At 37.5% G+C, this 14,765-nt stretch overlaps 1 protein-coding gene across 1 annotated transcript; it reads right to left on the reverse strand.

Moving 5' to 3' along the window:
• Window positions 1-2,260: 2,260 nt before the first annotated feature.
• On the reverse strand, window positions 2,261-13,255 carry TYRP1 (tyrosinase related protein 1). Its single transcript, XM_059836541.1, has 8 exons — window positions 13,046-13,255; window positions 12,117-12,588; window positions 8,949-9,271; window positions 7,469-7,673; window positions 6,610-6,777; window positions 4,652-4,831; window positions 3,140-3,286; window positions 2,261-2,570 (listed from the first exon to the last, which is right to left on the reverse strand). The coding sequence occupies exons 2-8, from the start codon at window positions 12,496-12,498 to the stop codon at window positions 2,365-2,367; spliced, it is 1,611 nt and encodes a 536-aa protein (XP_059692524.1). The 5' UTR covers window positions 12,499-12,588; window positions 13,046-13,255; the 3' UTR covers window positions 2,261-2,364.
• Between the last annotated feature and the right edge of the window lie 1,510 nt (window positions 13,256-14,765).

Below are 14,765 nucleotides of genomic sequence, written 5' to 3' on the forward strand. Positions count from 1 at the left end.
AAGGTAAAGTCTACAATTATGACACAATTTATTTTTCTGGTTTTTATTTATTTTTCTTAATTTTTTTCATATGCTGGCCATCTCAGATTTCAAATCCAAGCTAATTTTCCCCCATCATATTTATTCAGGAACAAGACCCAGGCAGCTTCAATGAATGGCAGGAACTTCTCCACACCCAGACATAGTTCAAGTACTGCAAAAAGTGACCAAAGGAAGAACTTCTAAGACTATTATCAATAATGTTTCAAGCACACAGTTCTCCCTTTTTCTTCCTTCTCTAATTCCTGGGTGTACTGTCCCATTTGTTTTATCTCTGCCATGAAAATTGACTTGGCTTCTTTCACTTAGATGTGGCAGCTGTAACTAGCAGGCAGTTGTCTTAATCTCTGACCCTCAAGAGGTGTGCTCTCCTCAAAGCATGAGTGTATGCTTTTACTTTAAGGACTGAACAGCTTTAATGGCTAACATCCTCTTCTCAAAATCTGATTTTGCCTTGACATTTTCCTTCTCTTGTCAAGCTTCTGTATGGCTTTTTCATCCATTGTAGTAAAAGCACTTCAGAAATGAAATTCTATTTTTTCTCAGATTATAAATGAGTCAAACGAGTCACAGAGGTAAAAATGTGCAAGCTAAGAACATTCATCAGGTCAGTAACAGCTAAGAATAAAATCCAGGTCTCTTGACCCCCGTCCAAACTATGTTGGATCACCCTACTTTAATCCACTGAAATCAGTAAAGTGGATGACTTCTTAAGTTGCGAGTCAGTACGAGAAAGAATGGAAAAGACATTTACAGTAGAACATAAGGTGCTGCTTCCATATGTGAAATACTTAGTGGCTAGACTGTAACTTAGAGCACAAGAGCACAACAAAAATTTCCCGTTTCTAATTAACTGTGCCATAGGTACTAAAGGTGAAATTTTTCTTTCTTAGTATCAGTTATGTGTGTAAATTTTTGTTGCTCTCCATAACTCATGCTTGGTAAAGTGGGTTGAGCTGATAACCCTCTTCCACTTGCCTAGCCAAGAGGACTTGTCTTCCTGTTTGCATCATTCTCAATGTCTCTCCTTGCAACTGAGAATGTGTGCCTTGAGCACACCTGGTACCCTCTGAAACCCCTGAGGTTAGCATGGCATGTGACCCTTACTTGTACCTAGTAACTTAGTGTCCAGGAGGGCTGCTTCAGACTGAAGGAGCTCCATCCGAGTCACTGTGAAGCTTGGTTCAGACAGAAGAGAGACAAAGGACGTCTTGATGTAACATTCAGTTAAAGTTGAGAACATTCAGTAGCCTGAAACTAGGAACATCCCTGTTTTCAGTTAATGACTGCTAAATTAGATTCAATAACACATCAAAGGAGGACAATCTTATGGTTAATTGGTACCTAGTCAGGATGAGAGAGAGGTGGTGAGGCTTGAAGCCAGATTCCTCAAGCCCTACCTCAGGCTGTATAGCCAAGTGTCAGTTTGTTGCTCTCCTTTTGGCTTATGTTGAATTAATTCAACAACCGCTGCTTAAGGCTATTTTCCAAAGTCTCTTTACAGCTTAATGCCTAGGGCCTTCTTTCAAAGTACAAGAGTCGATTTAAATTCCAGCATGAGACAACTGAAGCAAAGTCTTTCGTTGCTGGGGAGAATGCTCTGCAGTGGGGATAGTGGGAGAGAGGACAGGAGCGAGAGTGTCAAAAATAGAAATAAAAATTAAGCAAAAGCTTCTGCCATCTGTCCTTTCAACTGGATGCTCTTGCAGACAGTGTGTTTGAGCTCCTGTTTGAAGTTTCCAAATACTGGAGTGGCTTTGACGATGAATCTCTTTTCACAGATCCACTTAAAAGCAGCAATTGGTTCACAACTATATTTTGTGAATAAAGTTGGATTTCCAATCTACCCTTCTCCTCAGAGTTCCATGGTCACCTTCTGTCTGGCATGATGACTGTTTTGAAACACATTCTATTCATCTAGCCAAGGTGTTTTTTGTATTTCATATTCTCCTTCTGTCCTGCTCTAGACTTGATCTTTTCACAAAAGTACCTCATAAAAGAATTCTGGGTATAAAGGTTAGATGAAGTCAGATGACTTGGCTATTGGCAAGTTATCTAGTGTTTGCCAGATTTTACAGAAATATGCATGGGAAAGGCTTGCAAGTGACCCTTGAAAGGTTCTATTATAATCAACATAGAATTAGCATTGCAAAGAGGTCTTATTGATGCCTAGGTGTGATGAAAGTGGAAGTGAAACCTGAAGGAAACATACTGAGACAGCTGACAGTTTATGCTCTTTATTTTAAAGCAGGTGGTTGACCACCATTTATGAAATAAAGCAAAAAGATCCCCAGTTTGAGTCAGATGCAAAAAAGTGCCATCTCTTCAAACAACAGACTGGCTTGGTGTTGGTATGCCATCATAATCATCTGAGTAGTGCTGATACTGGTCAGTAAGAAGAGGCTGATGCAAGTCATCTTTATTTTTCTTGACACGTACGATACATGCAGCAGCAGCAAAGATAATTGCAACAAGAACCAGTGCAGTCACTATTGCAATAGTTATCATCTCTGTGACACGGAGAGCCCGACCTAAAAGAAGGAAAACAAAAGGCAAAGATATTAAAAGCAAAGTCAAGTAATATGGAGAAATACCTAAAGTTCAGACTGGAACTCAGCATTTGTCATTTTTTCACTGAGTTGGGGAGTAGAAGTAATTCAAACTTTGTTTGATAATTCTTGTTCAAAATTTTTAAGATTTAATCTAGAGAAGATTTAATCCAGAGAAGATTTAATCTATCTTCCCTCACTCTAAAATCTGTTCTGGACTTTTTTTCTGCCACCTTGTTTGTGAGGATTTGCATTCTCTATACTGAGTTAATGAATCTGTTTGACATAGGAATGAGGACATTCTGCAAGGTTAAGATCCAAATGAGAACTTCTCCTAAAATCAGGGTGGTTACTGGGAACTTCATGGTGGAACAGTCTCTGACCAGTAGCTATACCAAATCCCAAACAAACATCTGGAAAGTAAGGCATGAAAGCAGACAAAGGCTTTTACAAAGACAGAAAATATTGTTGGTGAAATTTGGATAAACTTCAAGAGACAGAGATATGAAGGGAAAAAAAAGGAGAGGAAGCATCCAGGCTGCACAGTTTACCTGGCCACTCGACTTCATAGCTGTATCCCAGGTTTTCTGGTGCAGTAACAAACATTTCATTATTGGTTACTGGAGGCCAGAAAGGCACCATGTTGTACTGTCGGTTATGTCCAATAGGGGCATTCTCCAGTGGGTATGTTGAGATATCTATATTTGAAAGTCAAATCACATTTCTGTAAATAAATTCAAAATAAATTCTACTACTTAATTTTTTTTTTTTCCAGTAGCCCAGAATTCTTTTTCAGTTTTTCCAGAAGGATTTGTTTCCTGATGTGGCAGATATAAAGTAAGAGTCTCTATGCTGTCCAGAACCAAGGTCACTAATGTTATCTCTGGTTTTGAACAGAAATCACCAATAAATTTTTAAGAATTTTGCCTGTGTTGGGCTTTTTGTTTCTTCTCACATGGAAAATGAGGAATATTTCAAAGTCTTTTTTCTTTTTTCTTGCTTTGCCTGATTGTAGCAGTGATGAACAGAATGGCAGTTGATGTAAATTCCAGTGGATTTTGTTTTTGCAACATTATGCTAAATCAGAAGGAAGTGAAATAAAAACCAAAACAAAACAGAAAATCCCCAAACCAAATCAAATCAAACCAGGAGCAACAACAAAACTCAAAACATAACAGAAAGAAAATACTTTGTGGTAAGGTGAAGTCAACCGTTGTGATAGATCATATAGGAACCACAAGGGGATACAATTGCTCTCTGAGAGCTGATATGAGAAAATTAAATGAGGCAGGTTGTGGAAGCTGCACAAAGAAGGCTCAGTTGTGCAGCAACAGCTGTCTTCTGTAGAAGAAGGAAGAGGAGTAGAGATTATCCTAAAAGAATAAAGTTGCTGCATTGTGCAGAGGAATACAGTTGCTGCATGATGCATAGACATAAGGGTTAGATTGAGTTCTCCTCTAGTCCACTGATGTAAGTCTCCTTCCTTCTTCATTTTTTTTTCCTTCATTCCTTTCAAATCCTTCCTTCTGTTGTTCCTTTCTCCCTCTTTTTCACTTTCTCCTGTATAACTTTTTCTGTTCCTTTTGGAATTAAAAAAGCAAGGGCAGAAATGGTAACTATCCTTTAGAATTATAAGGAGATGGCTATTGAATTCTGGTAGTATATAACAAAGGTGATGAAAATGAATGTGTATGGCATCTGTTCTCCCTTCGACAAGAAGAAAATAGTTATTTACTCCACACAATGGTGGAATGTCCTTCCAGGGTTACAATGCCTTTGCTCTATGGAGACAGTATATTCCCACATACTGTTTTCTTTAATGGTGGCTGCTCTGTCTGACCAGGTCCCTTCACAGAGAGTGGTCTGTGATTGGATGTCAATGGGGTGAAGAAGAGAGCTTGCTTGTTCCTACTTTGTCTTTGTTAACAATACTGACTCTTGAAATTCCAATCCTCTCTCCTAAATTTAGGGCCATCTTACTGTCCCAGAAGAAGGAGTTGAGTTTTTGTGAGTACAAAGACTGACAACCAGCCATCCTCCCTCTGTCCATGAGAACATCTTACCTGCAGAATGCCGTCTCAGCCACTCATCAAAAAGAGCATCTGTAAATGTGTGCAGGAGGACAAAAATGGGGTCATTTGGTGATAAATGAGTTTGCCCTCCTGTCCCATTCAAAAATAGATGAGCTAAGTTATGAAGACTTCGGACTGCTGGGTCATATTTTCCTGAAGGATCACTGTACCCTGAATATGCAGACAAAGAAGAAAACAAAAATTCCAGTGAAGATTTTGTTTGGAAGCTGCAGTCTCAGATTAATACTTTTTTTTTCTCTGAAATGCTTTCATGTTGTTGTATTGCTTTGCTTAAAACAAATGGGTAGCTAATTCTCTACCTACTGACATTTGGGAAAGGTTTCTGGAATAATTTTCAGATTAAAATCACCTTTATGAAAGAATGCTGGGAATGTGGACTGCAAAGCTGCTGGGTTCTACCACAAAAATGGCCAAAATAACATCATAGCATGAAAATAGAGGTATATATTTAGGCCCTAAATATCTTTCACCATACTAAAATAGTTGCATGAGTTTTCTAACTGCTTACTAAAGCAGGTGTCTCTTGACATTTATTCTAATGAGCTAGCAGTTAGGTTTCCATACATCACTTCCATGCATTCTGGGAACACATATTGGAAATCTTCACATGCTCTGGTATTTTTTATTTTTTCAGTGAAGATAGAGTGTATCTTTGCTTGTGCCCAAAACCTCATAACCCTCAAGTCAGATGTTAGGATCTGAAGCATCATGAAAACTCCTGTGTTCAAGCTTTGGACAATTGTTCCAGGGAGGGATACATACAGTTAATTTTTTAAAGCCATGTTTGGACACCTGGGTATTGATAGGCAGCAATTTGAACTGTCACTTTTTAATTTTTCCTGTTAAAAGCTCTGGATTATTAAGGTATAGAAGAAGTTCTTAGGATACTGTCTGAACAGTATAAATCAAATCTTTAGGCTCTCTTTTCTGTTGGGGGGGGTGTGTGTGTGTATGTGTGTGTTCTGGTGTGGTATTCACATTCCCTCTGAACAGAGAGAAGCTGTGAGACAAGCAGAGAAGAAGGAAAACATAATTCTTATCTTGCTTGCTGTGCCTGTGTTGTGCTAAAGTAGAATGCAATATGGAGATTGTTTACCCAAAGTGAGGATGTTTTGTTCTCTTGGCCTATCAAGGCCAAGAAGTGTGTGTGTGTGTGGGACTGTCACGGGACAGTCAGGAGAGAATCAGAGATGAGTGCAGTTCTGTGCAGCTGTGGGCAGGAGTGAGTGCATGGCAGATTCAGTTTAGATTAAATGTACATAGTATAGTATAATAAAGTAATTCCTTAGCCTTCTGATGATGGAGTCAGATGCATCATTCTCTCTCCCCTTCGTCAGAGTTGTCATTGATTTACAATAGTCTGGTGTTGGAGGGTTTAGTTTTAAATGTGCAGAGCTTATAGAAGAACTGAGTTTTATGTCCCAGAGAGGATGGCTAGCATGTCTAGCAGTAAATCCTGTACCCAGAGCTCAATTACTATTTCAATACTATTGCACTAAGTACTAGCACAGCTTTCAATTTATTTTGATTTCTTTTCTTTGTTTCAATTCAGATACCAAAATAACTGCTAGAAGCCCTTGTTTGCTTCATTTAGGGATGCAGCAGCATCAATCCACAGGCAAGGACTGTGTTTTCAACAAAGGCAACATACTAAGTATGTGCCAAGGACATGAAGTTATTTTTTACTTAGTATACCAGCAGCAGACTCTTGAGACTTTTACGCATTTTAAGAGACATAAGCTATAGCTATAAAGTAATTTACATAGAGCCTTTTTCCACTTAATAGTGAGCTAATACTTAATGCTAAGAATGTGTTCTTCTTGTCTAACAGCCTGTCTCAAAACTCATACTTCCAACAGGAGTAAGTGGCAAGTCTGCTCCCTGACTTATTTGGAGTTGTTCCAGGTCTTTTTATTTGCCATGTTTACCTTCTACTGTGTTACGGAAACTGTCTGTTGAATTGGAATAAAAAGGAGGGGTGTCAAATAGACCAACTTCCAAACACTGAGCAACATCCTCAGGCTCTGGGAGACGCTGTACCATAGGTCGTGCTACATTTCCAGCAGGATTCCTTCGGATGGGACCACCCTCAGTACCTGGAAATGAAGAGAAGGGAGAAAACAAGATCCAGAACATTAGGCCACAGAATGAATCGCTCTCGTGATTTAGAAAAATTTTCTACAAACTTTCATGTGATTTCCTGATGAGACCTAGGCCAAGATTATTGAGGATGTCCTGATAGAGTAGCTGGGAAAAAGATTATGTAAATTACTAAGCCAGTTTTGGGGATTTCTTATTTTTTGCCCCATAATTCCATGACGATGCTTATATGAAGAAATTTACTAGTATTTAAAATTTTTTTAAAATTTTGTTAGATATGTTAGAATGTGGTATTACTCACATTCAAAACATGGTATGCATAGTTATTATGGGGATTTGCTGGATGTTTAATTTTAGGAGCAGAATGGCATGAAGGTGATAAGTGGAGTAGTCAGAAGAAAAGTTAAGCTTCAGTTAAGAAATAACACTGCCAGATGTAATTATTTATGGTGCATGAGATGAATTGGTACTGCATCAGAAGGGAAGGCAAGGCATTTAATCTTTCTTCAGCTACAAGCACCTGATAGTATGTATTATCTCAACAGACTGATGAAACATGGATCGAGAATATTCAAAAAACACTTTTAAGATCTTTTGGCTGGAAAAAGTCACTGCAATGTAAAGCATTATATTTATTTATTGTTAAGAGAATTTTCTCTCCAGATATCTTTCATCACTCATACTTACTGTTACATATGGTTCCCAAGGTTTCATAATCTTCTACATTTTCACATAGAACTCGCCACTGAGAGAAGATTGAATTCTGGCTTATAAGAGAGACATCAAAATTGCTTCTAGCTCCCATCAAGTCATCTGAGCAGATATCACATGTATTTTGTCCTGTTGCAAAGTTCCAGTAGGGCAGTCCAAAAGTGGGGTCCTGTAGCATGTTCTAATCCACATATATATGGTGTTACTATGTGTTTGACACAGACAGCTATAATATTTACTGCTAAGAGAATGTTAAAAAACAGCTAAATACATCTTATTAAAAGCCAGAGTCCTGCCTTAGAGAAGGGAAGAACTCTATGTAAAATTCATGTGGAAGCTTTTGGTAGTTTTTCACATTGATACTTTTGTTCAGCAGAACAGATAGCTGTACTGCTGAACTGAATCATGGATCTCCCCCACTAATAAGACAGTACCTCTCCCACAAAACCATATTGTGAGCAGCAAGAAACATAAATTTACACTGACCCCATTTTCCAAATATTTTTAATGGCCTGTCAGCAAAAACAGTCTTTGTAGTGCGCATAATAACTTGGTCAACTGTGGAACTGAAGGAAATATTAAGAATAGGGGGTTTGGCTTTTCCATTTGGCATTGTTTGGTTCTAGTATAGGTTAGAGTTGAAAAGTTCTGGAGTTAGTGAGGCAAAATTACTTTGACTAATGATCAAGTCTACTGACATAAATAGGAATATATATTAAATCACAGACAGAAAGAACTTCTCAGGGCTTTCACTTAGAAAAATGCCACTGATGACAAATGTGTGTCTTGGAAGGGAATATGTGCCTCAGCCTGATGTAAAGCAATTAAAGCTAGTGGAAACACTGAAGTGATTTCCGACACTATTTAGTTCTGACCTTGAAAACTTAATTCTTGCTTTTTTAGGAAGGATGGTGGTTCATAAAATACTATACCCATTTTGTGAATAGGTCCACATAAGAGAAGGAAAAAAAGGGAATAATTGATTTATGGAACAAGGTATAACAAAACAATAATTTCTCTTAACAGTTACACAAACTAAATGTGATTCTGAATCCTTAAGCCATCTTTGTTACCACTTTCTTCAGAATTTCTTCTGCTTTGGTTAATGTTATTCAAGAATAATGGCCATGAGATTAAAAACACCACTGTAAAAATTTTGTTGGTCCAATAAAATGTCTACATCTAGAATACATCTTTTTTTCCACAAGATTTTAATGGAAATTTTATGTTTTCTATTGCTCTGATTAAAATATATTTAAACATCTCCATAAAAGTGACGTTCTGAAGCCTAAATGCACTCTAATAAATTTTGTATACCAAATGAGTTACTGAAATCAAAGCAGAATCACTTCAACACGTAGGGAAAGCTGCTGTCATTTTTGCCTATTTTAATATGAAGTTCTTTAACTGTACAAAACATAGCATGAGTACCAGTAAACATTTATAGGACGTTCACCTGCATGTCTCTTTCAAGCTGCAGCAGATGGTATCTGTGCCACGTGACAAATGCTGGTCCCTCATGAGAGAAATCAACTCCTCCAAAACTCTGCTGCCCTGCACCAAGGAAAGTCTTCCTGACGGAATAATAATGAGACCACACAAAGTAGTTATAAATGGAGATATTCTCGAACTGAGGTGTGTTGCCATCTGGTCCAAAAATTTCTTCACGTCTTCGTGTGGCAATAACGATGTCAGGGTGGACTGTCACCTTGGCTTGGTGTAAGGCATTCACAAAGCGATTCCTTTCTTCTGCACTTAGATCCAAAAGATTCCTCCTGACTGTGACGATACAGAAGAAGCAAGTTACCAAAGCAATTGACACTGAAGTCTGATCTCAGAGAACTTGTTTATTGTGTTCCTAATAACTCTGGGTAAGTCCCTTTTTCTTCAAGTATTCACCCTTTTTTATTGGGGAAACTCACTGAGTATAAATAGATAATGTTTTTTATTTTGGGAAAATCTGAAATAAATTAAAAGATAGCTCCAATCCTTGCAATTTTAGTACTTTTAAGAGTACTGCTACAGATTATCTTTCCATCCTGCTAGACAAAAGAGAAAGACTGTTTGTCATATAAACTTTTCAGAACTTCATCTGATATATTTAAGATTTCCTGTGGTAGTACTCTACAAGAAATAAACAGTATAAACCAATTTATAATAATCAGAAACTCTCTGTTTGGCAATTTAATGAAGAATTAATTTTTTTATTCTCGAACCATTGTAGGAAAAATGGCAGATTCACCAGTGAATTATTGTGAATTTCACACAGTACCGTATCACTTTAATCTGAGATTCTCTCTTATTTTATCTCTTTAACCTGACATTATTAACAAATGCCACATATTAGTCCTTTTTAGCAGTATATCTCAAAATAAAGAAAAAATGCCATTGTCCACACATAGAGAGTGAAACCAGGAGGAAAACTGACTTGTTGAAATAGCAGTGTTTCAGCATGAAGAACTGAGTTCAGATTACCTCAGTTCTTCTTTCACCTGGTCTGAGAAAATCTCTGACTAAGTTTAGACTAAGATAAAGATAGAATTCCCCACAACTGTTATTCAATATTTACTTATTGTCATTTAAAAAAATACTGTAAAAATCCATAACTCATTGTCCAAATTAGTAATCAATATGTTGATACAAGAAGCAACAGATCTTCAACAAGAATCTATATGAAGAATAAAACTGAATTATGTTTCAATAAAAAAAAATGATTCAGTGAGGGATTTTAGCTTCTGGGAATTCTAGGAAATTTAAATAAAGTCCCTCCTGAAACATGAATTTCATCCAAGAAGTGGGTATCCTGAAACATATTTTTTTGTTTTGCAGAACTGAACTGACATGAACTGGACCTCATCACTGAAGTGATGGGGTTTCAATTTTGTTGGTTTTTTGTTTGTTTGTTTGTTTGTTTGGTTGGTTGGTTGGTTGATTTGTGGTGTTTTTTGTAGTGTTTCAAGTAGAAAACTTGAATAATGTCCCTCTAATTTTGATTCACATAGGCATCTTAACATTTTAATTTTTAAAGTATATGCCTGAACCACAACAAAAAATTGTGACTATTATTAGAGTTAGTCATGAACTGAGAAGATATGAAGACACCAAACTGCATTTTACAGCAATTTAGTATGGATGTACCAACAGTAATCCAGTAATTATTTCTAAAATCTGAGCAGATGGGGCCAATGGGTCTGTGAATGGGCAAAATAGGTGACCTCAATATGGAAACTTAGAACATAATAGGAAACTAAATTACACTTTTTAAACTCATGCATGTTATCATGCATGATGTATCTGATTTATTTGGCATATTAATGCATTGTAAAGGATTTAATGTGAGAAAAGTAAAAAGTGCTGTTGTACATTCTAGAAAATCACTTAAAACTTGCCTGTCTCTAGTTTTACATTAATTTTGTGTGCAACATTTTTCTCTTGATTATTCCTCACAGCTGGTATCATGGTAAAATAGAATAGGCCAGAATAACAGAGTGCAATCTGGTTTAGCATGCCCAATTCACAAGTAATAATTTCTGCTTTCTAGTTTAGTTCTTGAAGCTCAAAGAATGAAAAAAAAAAAAAATCAAAGATTTTCCCCATAGCCATCAATAAGTTATGATTAAGGAATTATTGTTAAAATTTGATTTTGGTAAGCAGTCATTTGTTAACCCTTTCTGGGACATGCTCTAACATCCATGGAATGTTCCCTTGTCTGGTGAACATGTCAGTGCTGATTTCTGTTTCTGCAGAAAGAAACACTGCATATTTGTGCTAGAGACATTTTGTTTAACATGTCAACAGAACCCATTGCTCATTTTGGGGGGAATTGTGGATTTTACAGGATTAACAAAGTAACATCTTTGAAGTTAAAAGTGTAAAAATTTAAAAATAAAGATTGAAATCTTATCCATTCAGATGGTTTTCAGATGAGAACAAGGCTCTGTTCCCAGGCCTGTTTGTCTTTTTAAATTTCCCTACAATATTCAATATTTTTCCAGTCCTGCAAGGATTTCATAACAATTTTTTTTAAAAATTAAAGAACTGTTTAGTGATATGCTAGACTTAACTGAAACTGGAGTACTGAAGAAGGGCTTACCGCGTCCTGGACTGATTCATTTGAGCTGTCCACAGTCATGACTAATGTTTTTATAGATATTGACAGCAGCAGGGACAGTAAAAATATACCAGACCAGGTATATAGTTTAGAATTGTATTAAGGAACTTTGAATGAAAAGAACAGCTAAAACAGTCACAAGGTATTAAACCTGTTGAGGTACATATTATTCCCAAACACACTCACAAACATATGTACATGCCTATATACGTTGTTTTACTCTTAAATCCGAATAGTAACTTTTTTTTTCACTATAGATGCTCTATTCTTTAATGGACTTGGATGCATTGAATACAGCTTTCTTTTCTTCCTTTAATGGATAGTAAGTAAAGAAATTTATATACATGATGAACAGCTCCTCTAGCACCTGCCTTAACCCCTTTAGCAACATACTAAAATGCTAAATAAATAAAATGGACATTTTGCACCTTAAAGAGAACAAATCCACTAGGTACATTTAGAAGCAAGCACTGACAAAGAGCAATTTCCATGTCCTATTTCTGATGCTCTTACCTATGCTGATCTGTTGGCTGCAGGTAGGTCCAGTCCAGCCAGGCCGGCAGGACCCGCAGTTGTAGCCGGAGAAGTTCCCGTTGCAGCGGCAGGTTTGGTTGAAGAAGCGGATGGGCCATTGTTCACGGTCATCCCGCCCGTCGTGGATGTACTGGGGGCCGTGGGGCCGTGAGTCAACCGTCACCGGCACGCACCGGCCCCGTCCTGTGGACACGCCACACCGGTCGGTACCGGGCCCAAACACAGGGAAATAGTCTGGGCAGCACATGCCGCTCCTCAGGGACTCAACAGTTGCGCACTGTCGAGGGAACTGAGCTCCAGCTTGGCCCAACATGGTAAGAAGCAGTAGCAGGGAAAGGTAGAGCAGCGTGGGGATCCGCATGACAGCGGGTCAAGCAGAGCCGGCTTGTTCCCAGAGCTGGCTGTCCGCACGTGCTGATTTCCTCTCCTGTGATGGAGCACCCAGCTCCCTCTGTGGAGAGAGAGAGAAAGCAAGAGAGAAAGCAGAATTAAAAAAAAGTGATACAAATCTCTGGGCTACCCCTTTCACCCCTGAAAATTCCTTCTAACTCTACACCTCAATACTCTATCTGAAAAGGCGAACGACTCTGACCACAGGCACTAATGTTCTTCTCGTTATCTGCACAAAAGATAGCAGATAACTAGATCTATATTTGCTCATTAACTTCTAAATTCTTCCAGAATGTTTATTCATATTTTACACTTGCCAGACACATTTGCTTCACTACCACAAATTTCTGAAACCTAAGGCACCAGTTTTCTGAAACTTTTTTTTTTGCTCCTCCTTCCCTCTCCCAGTTCATGCCTTTTCTGCATTTAACTAGCATATTTTGTTTTCCCCTCTGTTTTCTTGCTGTTCTCCAGTGCCAGCTCCAACATAAAGTGAATCTATACTTCATGCATTGTACCTGTTTTCTCTTCTTGGTACCCCTCCACTGCTGAGATCTTGTTCTATCTCTGTGCGTCCTATGACTGTCTAACCTGAAATAAGCACAGCTAATTTCTCTCCTGGTTCAGTCTGCCTGCTAATCCTTCTTGTACCAACACAGTATGGCTTGGCTTCACCCTCCTTCCTCTCTTAATCCCCTTTCTACTTCAGTGCATTTCTCTGGACTTTAAGTACTTGAACAGCACATGATTTCTTTCATGCTTATCTCCTTGTGATTTTACAAGTTTTAGCAAAGGTCAGAGACAAATACTTGAATTCAAAACAGAACAAATGTGAAGTTGGTTTTTGTTTGTTGTTTTTTTTTTTTTTTTAATTACTGGCAAAGAAAGGCTCATTTGAAAGCACACAAAGAACAGTGGGGAAAATCGCATTTAATAGACACTTAGAAAAAGTTCTTAAGATGGCATTTTCAAGATTAGGCTGAAGTAAATGACTAAGCAATGTTATTTATAAAATTTAATACTCCAGTTTTTAAACTTAGAGCTTTAGTTTAACAATTTATTTATTACTAAAATAAAAAACACAATGATCATATTGGAATTTCATGAAATACTAAGTTCTGAGCAGGTACTATGAAGGGTGGTGAAACAAAGAAATTAACAAACCTCTTAAATAAAAAAAAAGTTTATTTAGTCACTGCAAGGGTGATTTCTGCTGTGCAAAAATGACCTTATTCAAGTTATTACTCTCTTTCTTAGCTTTCAATAAGGATGGATGTCAGCAAGGTGGAGATATATCAAGTAGGGTGCAGATATGTCAAGAAACATCTTAACTGGCATCAAGACAAAACATTAACAAGTTTTCTGGGAAAAGGTTCAATAACACTGTAACTGGCATCAAGAAGGAAATGGATTACCTACTCTTTCTCCTTCCCTAGATGCAAGTCATAATGCAAGAGTGCACCCAATTCTGGCAGAAAAAAGAAACAGGTTTTTGTGTGTTTATTCTTGCCAACCAGCCATGCAACAGAGCAGAACCTTGCTCTCTGTGCCTTGTATAATTCAACATGCTTGCTTCAGGGTAGGACCTAGATTTTTAGTACACTTCGCTGTCTGTGTAATTCATTCTCCATTTGCAGACAGTAATATTTCTAAGTCCTCAAATGAATCTCTTTTCTATTCTGACTTCCACTTCATTCTCCATTTTAGCCAATATTCTCTTCTTTACTAGCTTATCCTTCTTCTTTCCAAGCTTAAACCTTTTCTCTTTGAGCATGTCTCTTGGGACACGTGACACAAATTCACTGTTTACACATCAGAAGGTAAACCAGAGCTGGTAAAAAACCTCTTGAGATTTTATCTGAAAAGAACTTAAAGTTCAAAGAAAAAGCATACAGGTTTTAGCTATGAATATTTAGCAAATACAGCAAATTCATAATAAGCTTAAAAGGGGTAAATGCTGCTCCTTAGAAAAAGCCCCAGTAAAACAGAGCAAACAGATGTACTGACTGGGGTTTCCTGGCATCATAAAACTTCCCCTTATAACGGTGTATGTGATTTAGATCTTTTGTAAACGTCTTGCACAGAAAACACCTATGAATGTTTTACGACAGAGATGCACTGCTGAGGATCATATACCTTCTTTGCCCCCTGATGTTCCCTTGGGTTTCCTGTTGGAAATCTTGCTGAACTGTTTGGTGGAATGCAATCCTTTTTATAATCTTTATTTTGATGATCATG

The sequence above is a fragment of the Haemorhous mexicanus genome, chromosome Z, assembly GCF_027477595.1.
Source record: "Haemorhous mexicanus isolate bHaeMex1 chromosome Z, bHaeMex1.pri, whole genome shotgun sequence".
Lineage (NCBI taxonomy): Eukaryota > Metazoa > Chordata > Aves > Passeriformes > Fringillidae > Haemorhous > Haemorhous mexicanus.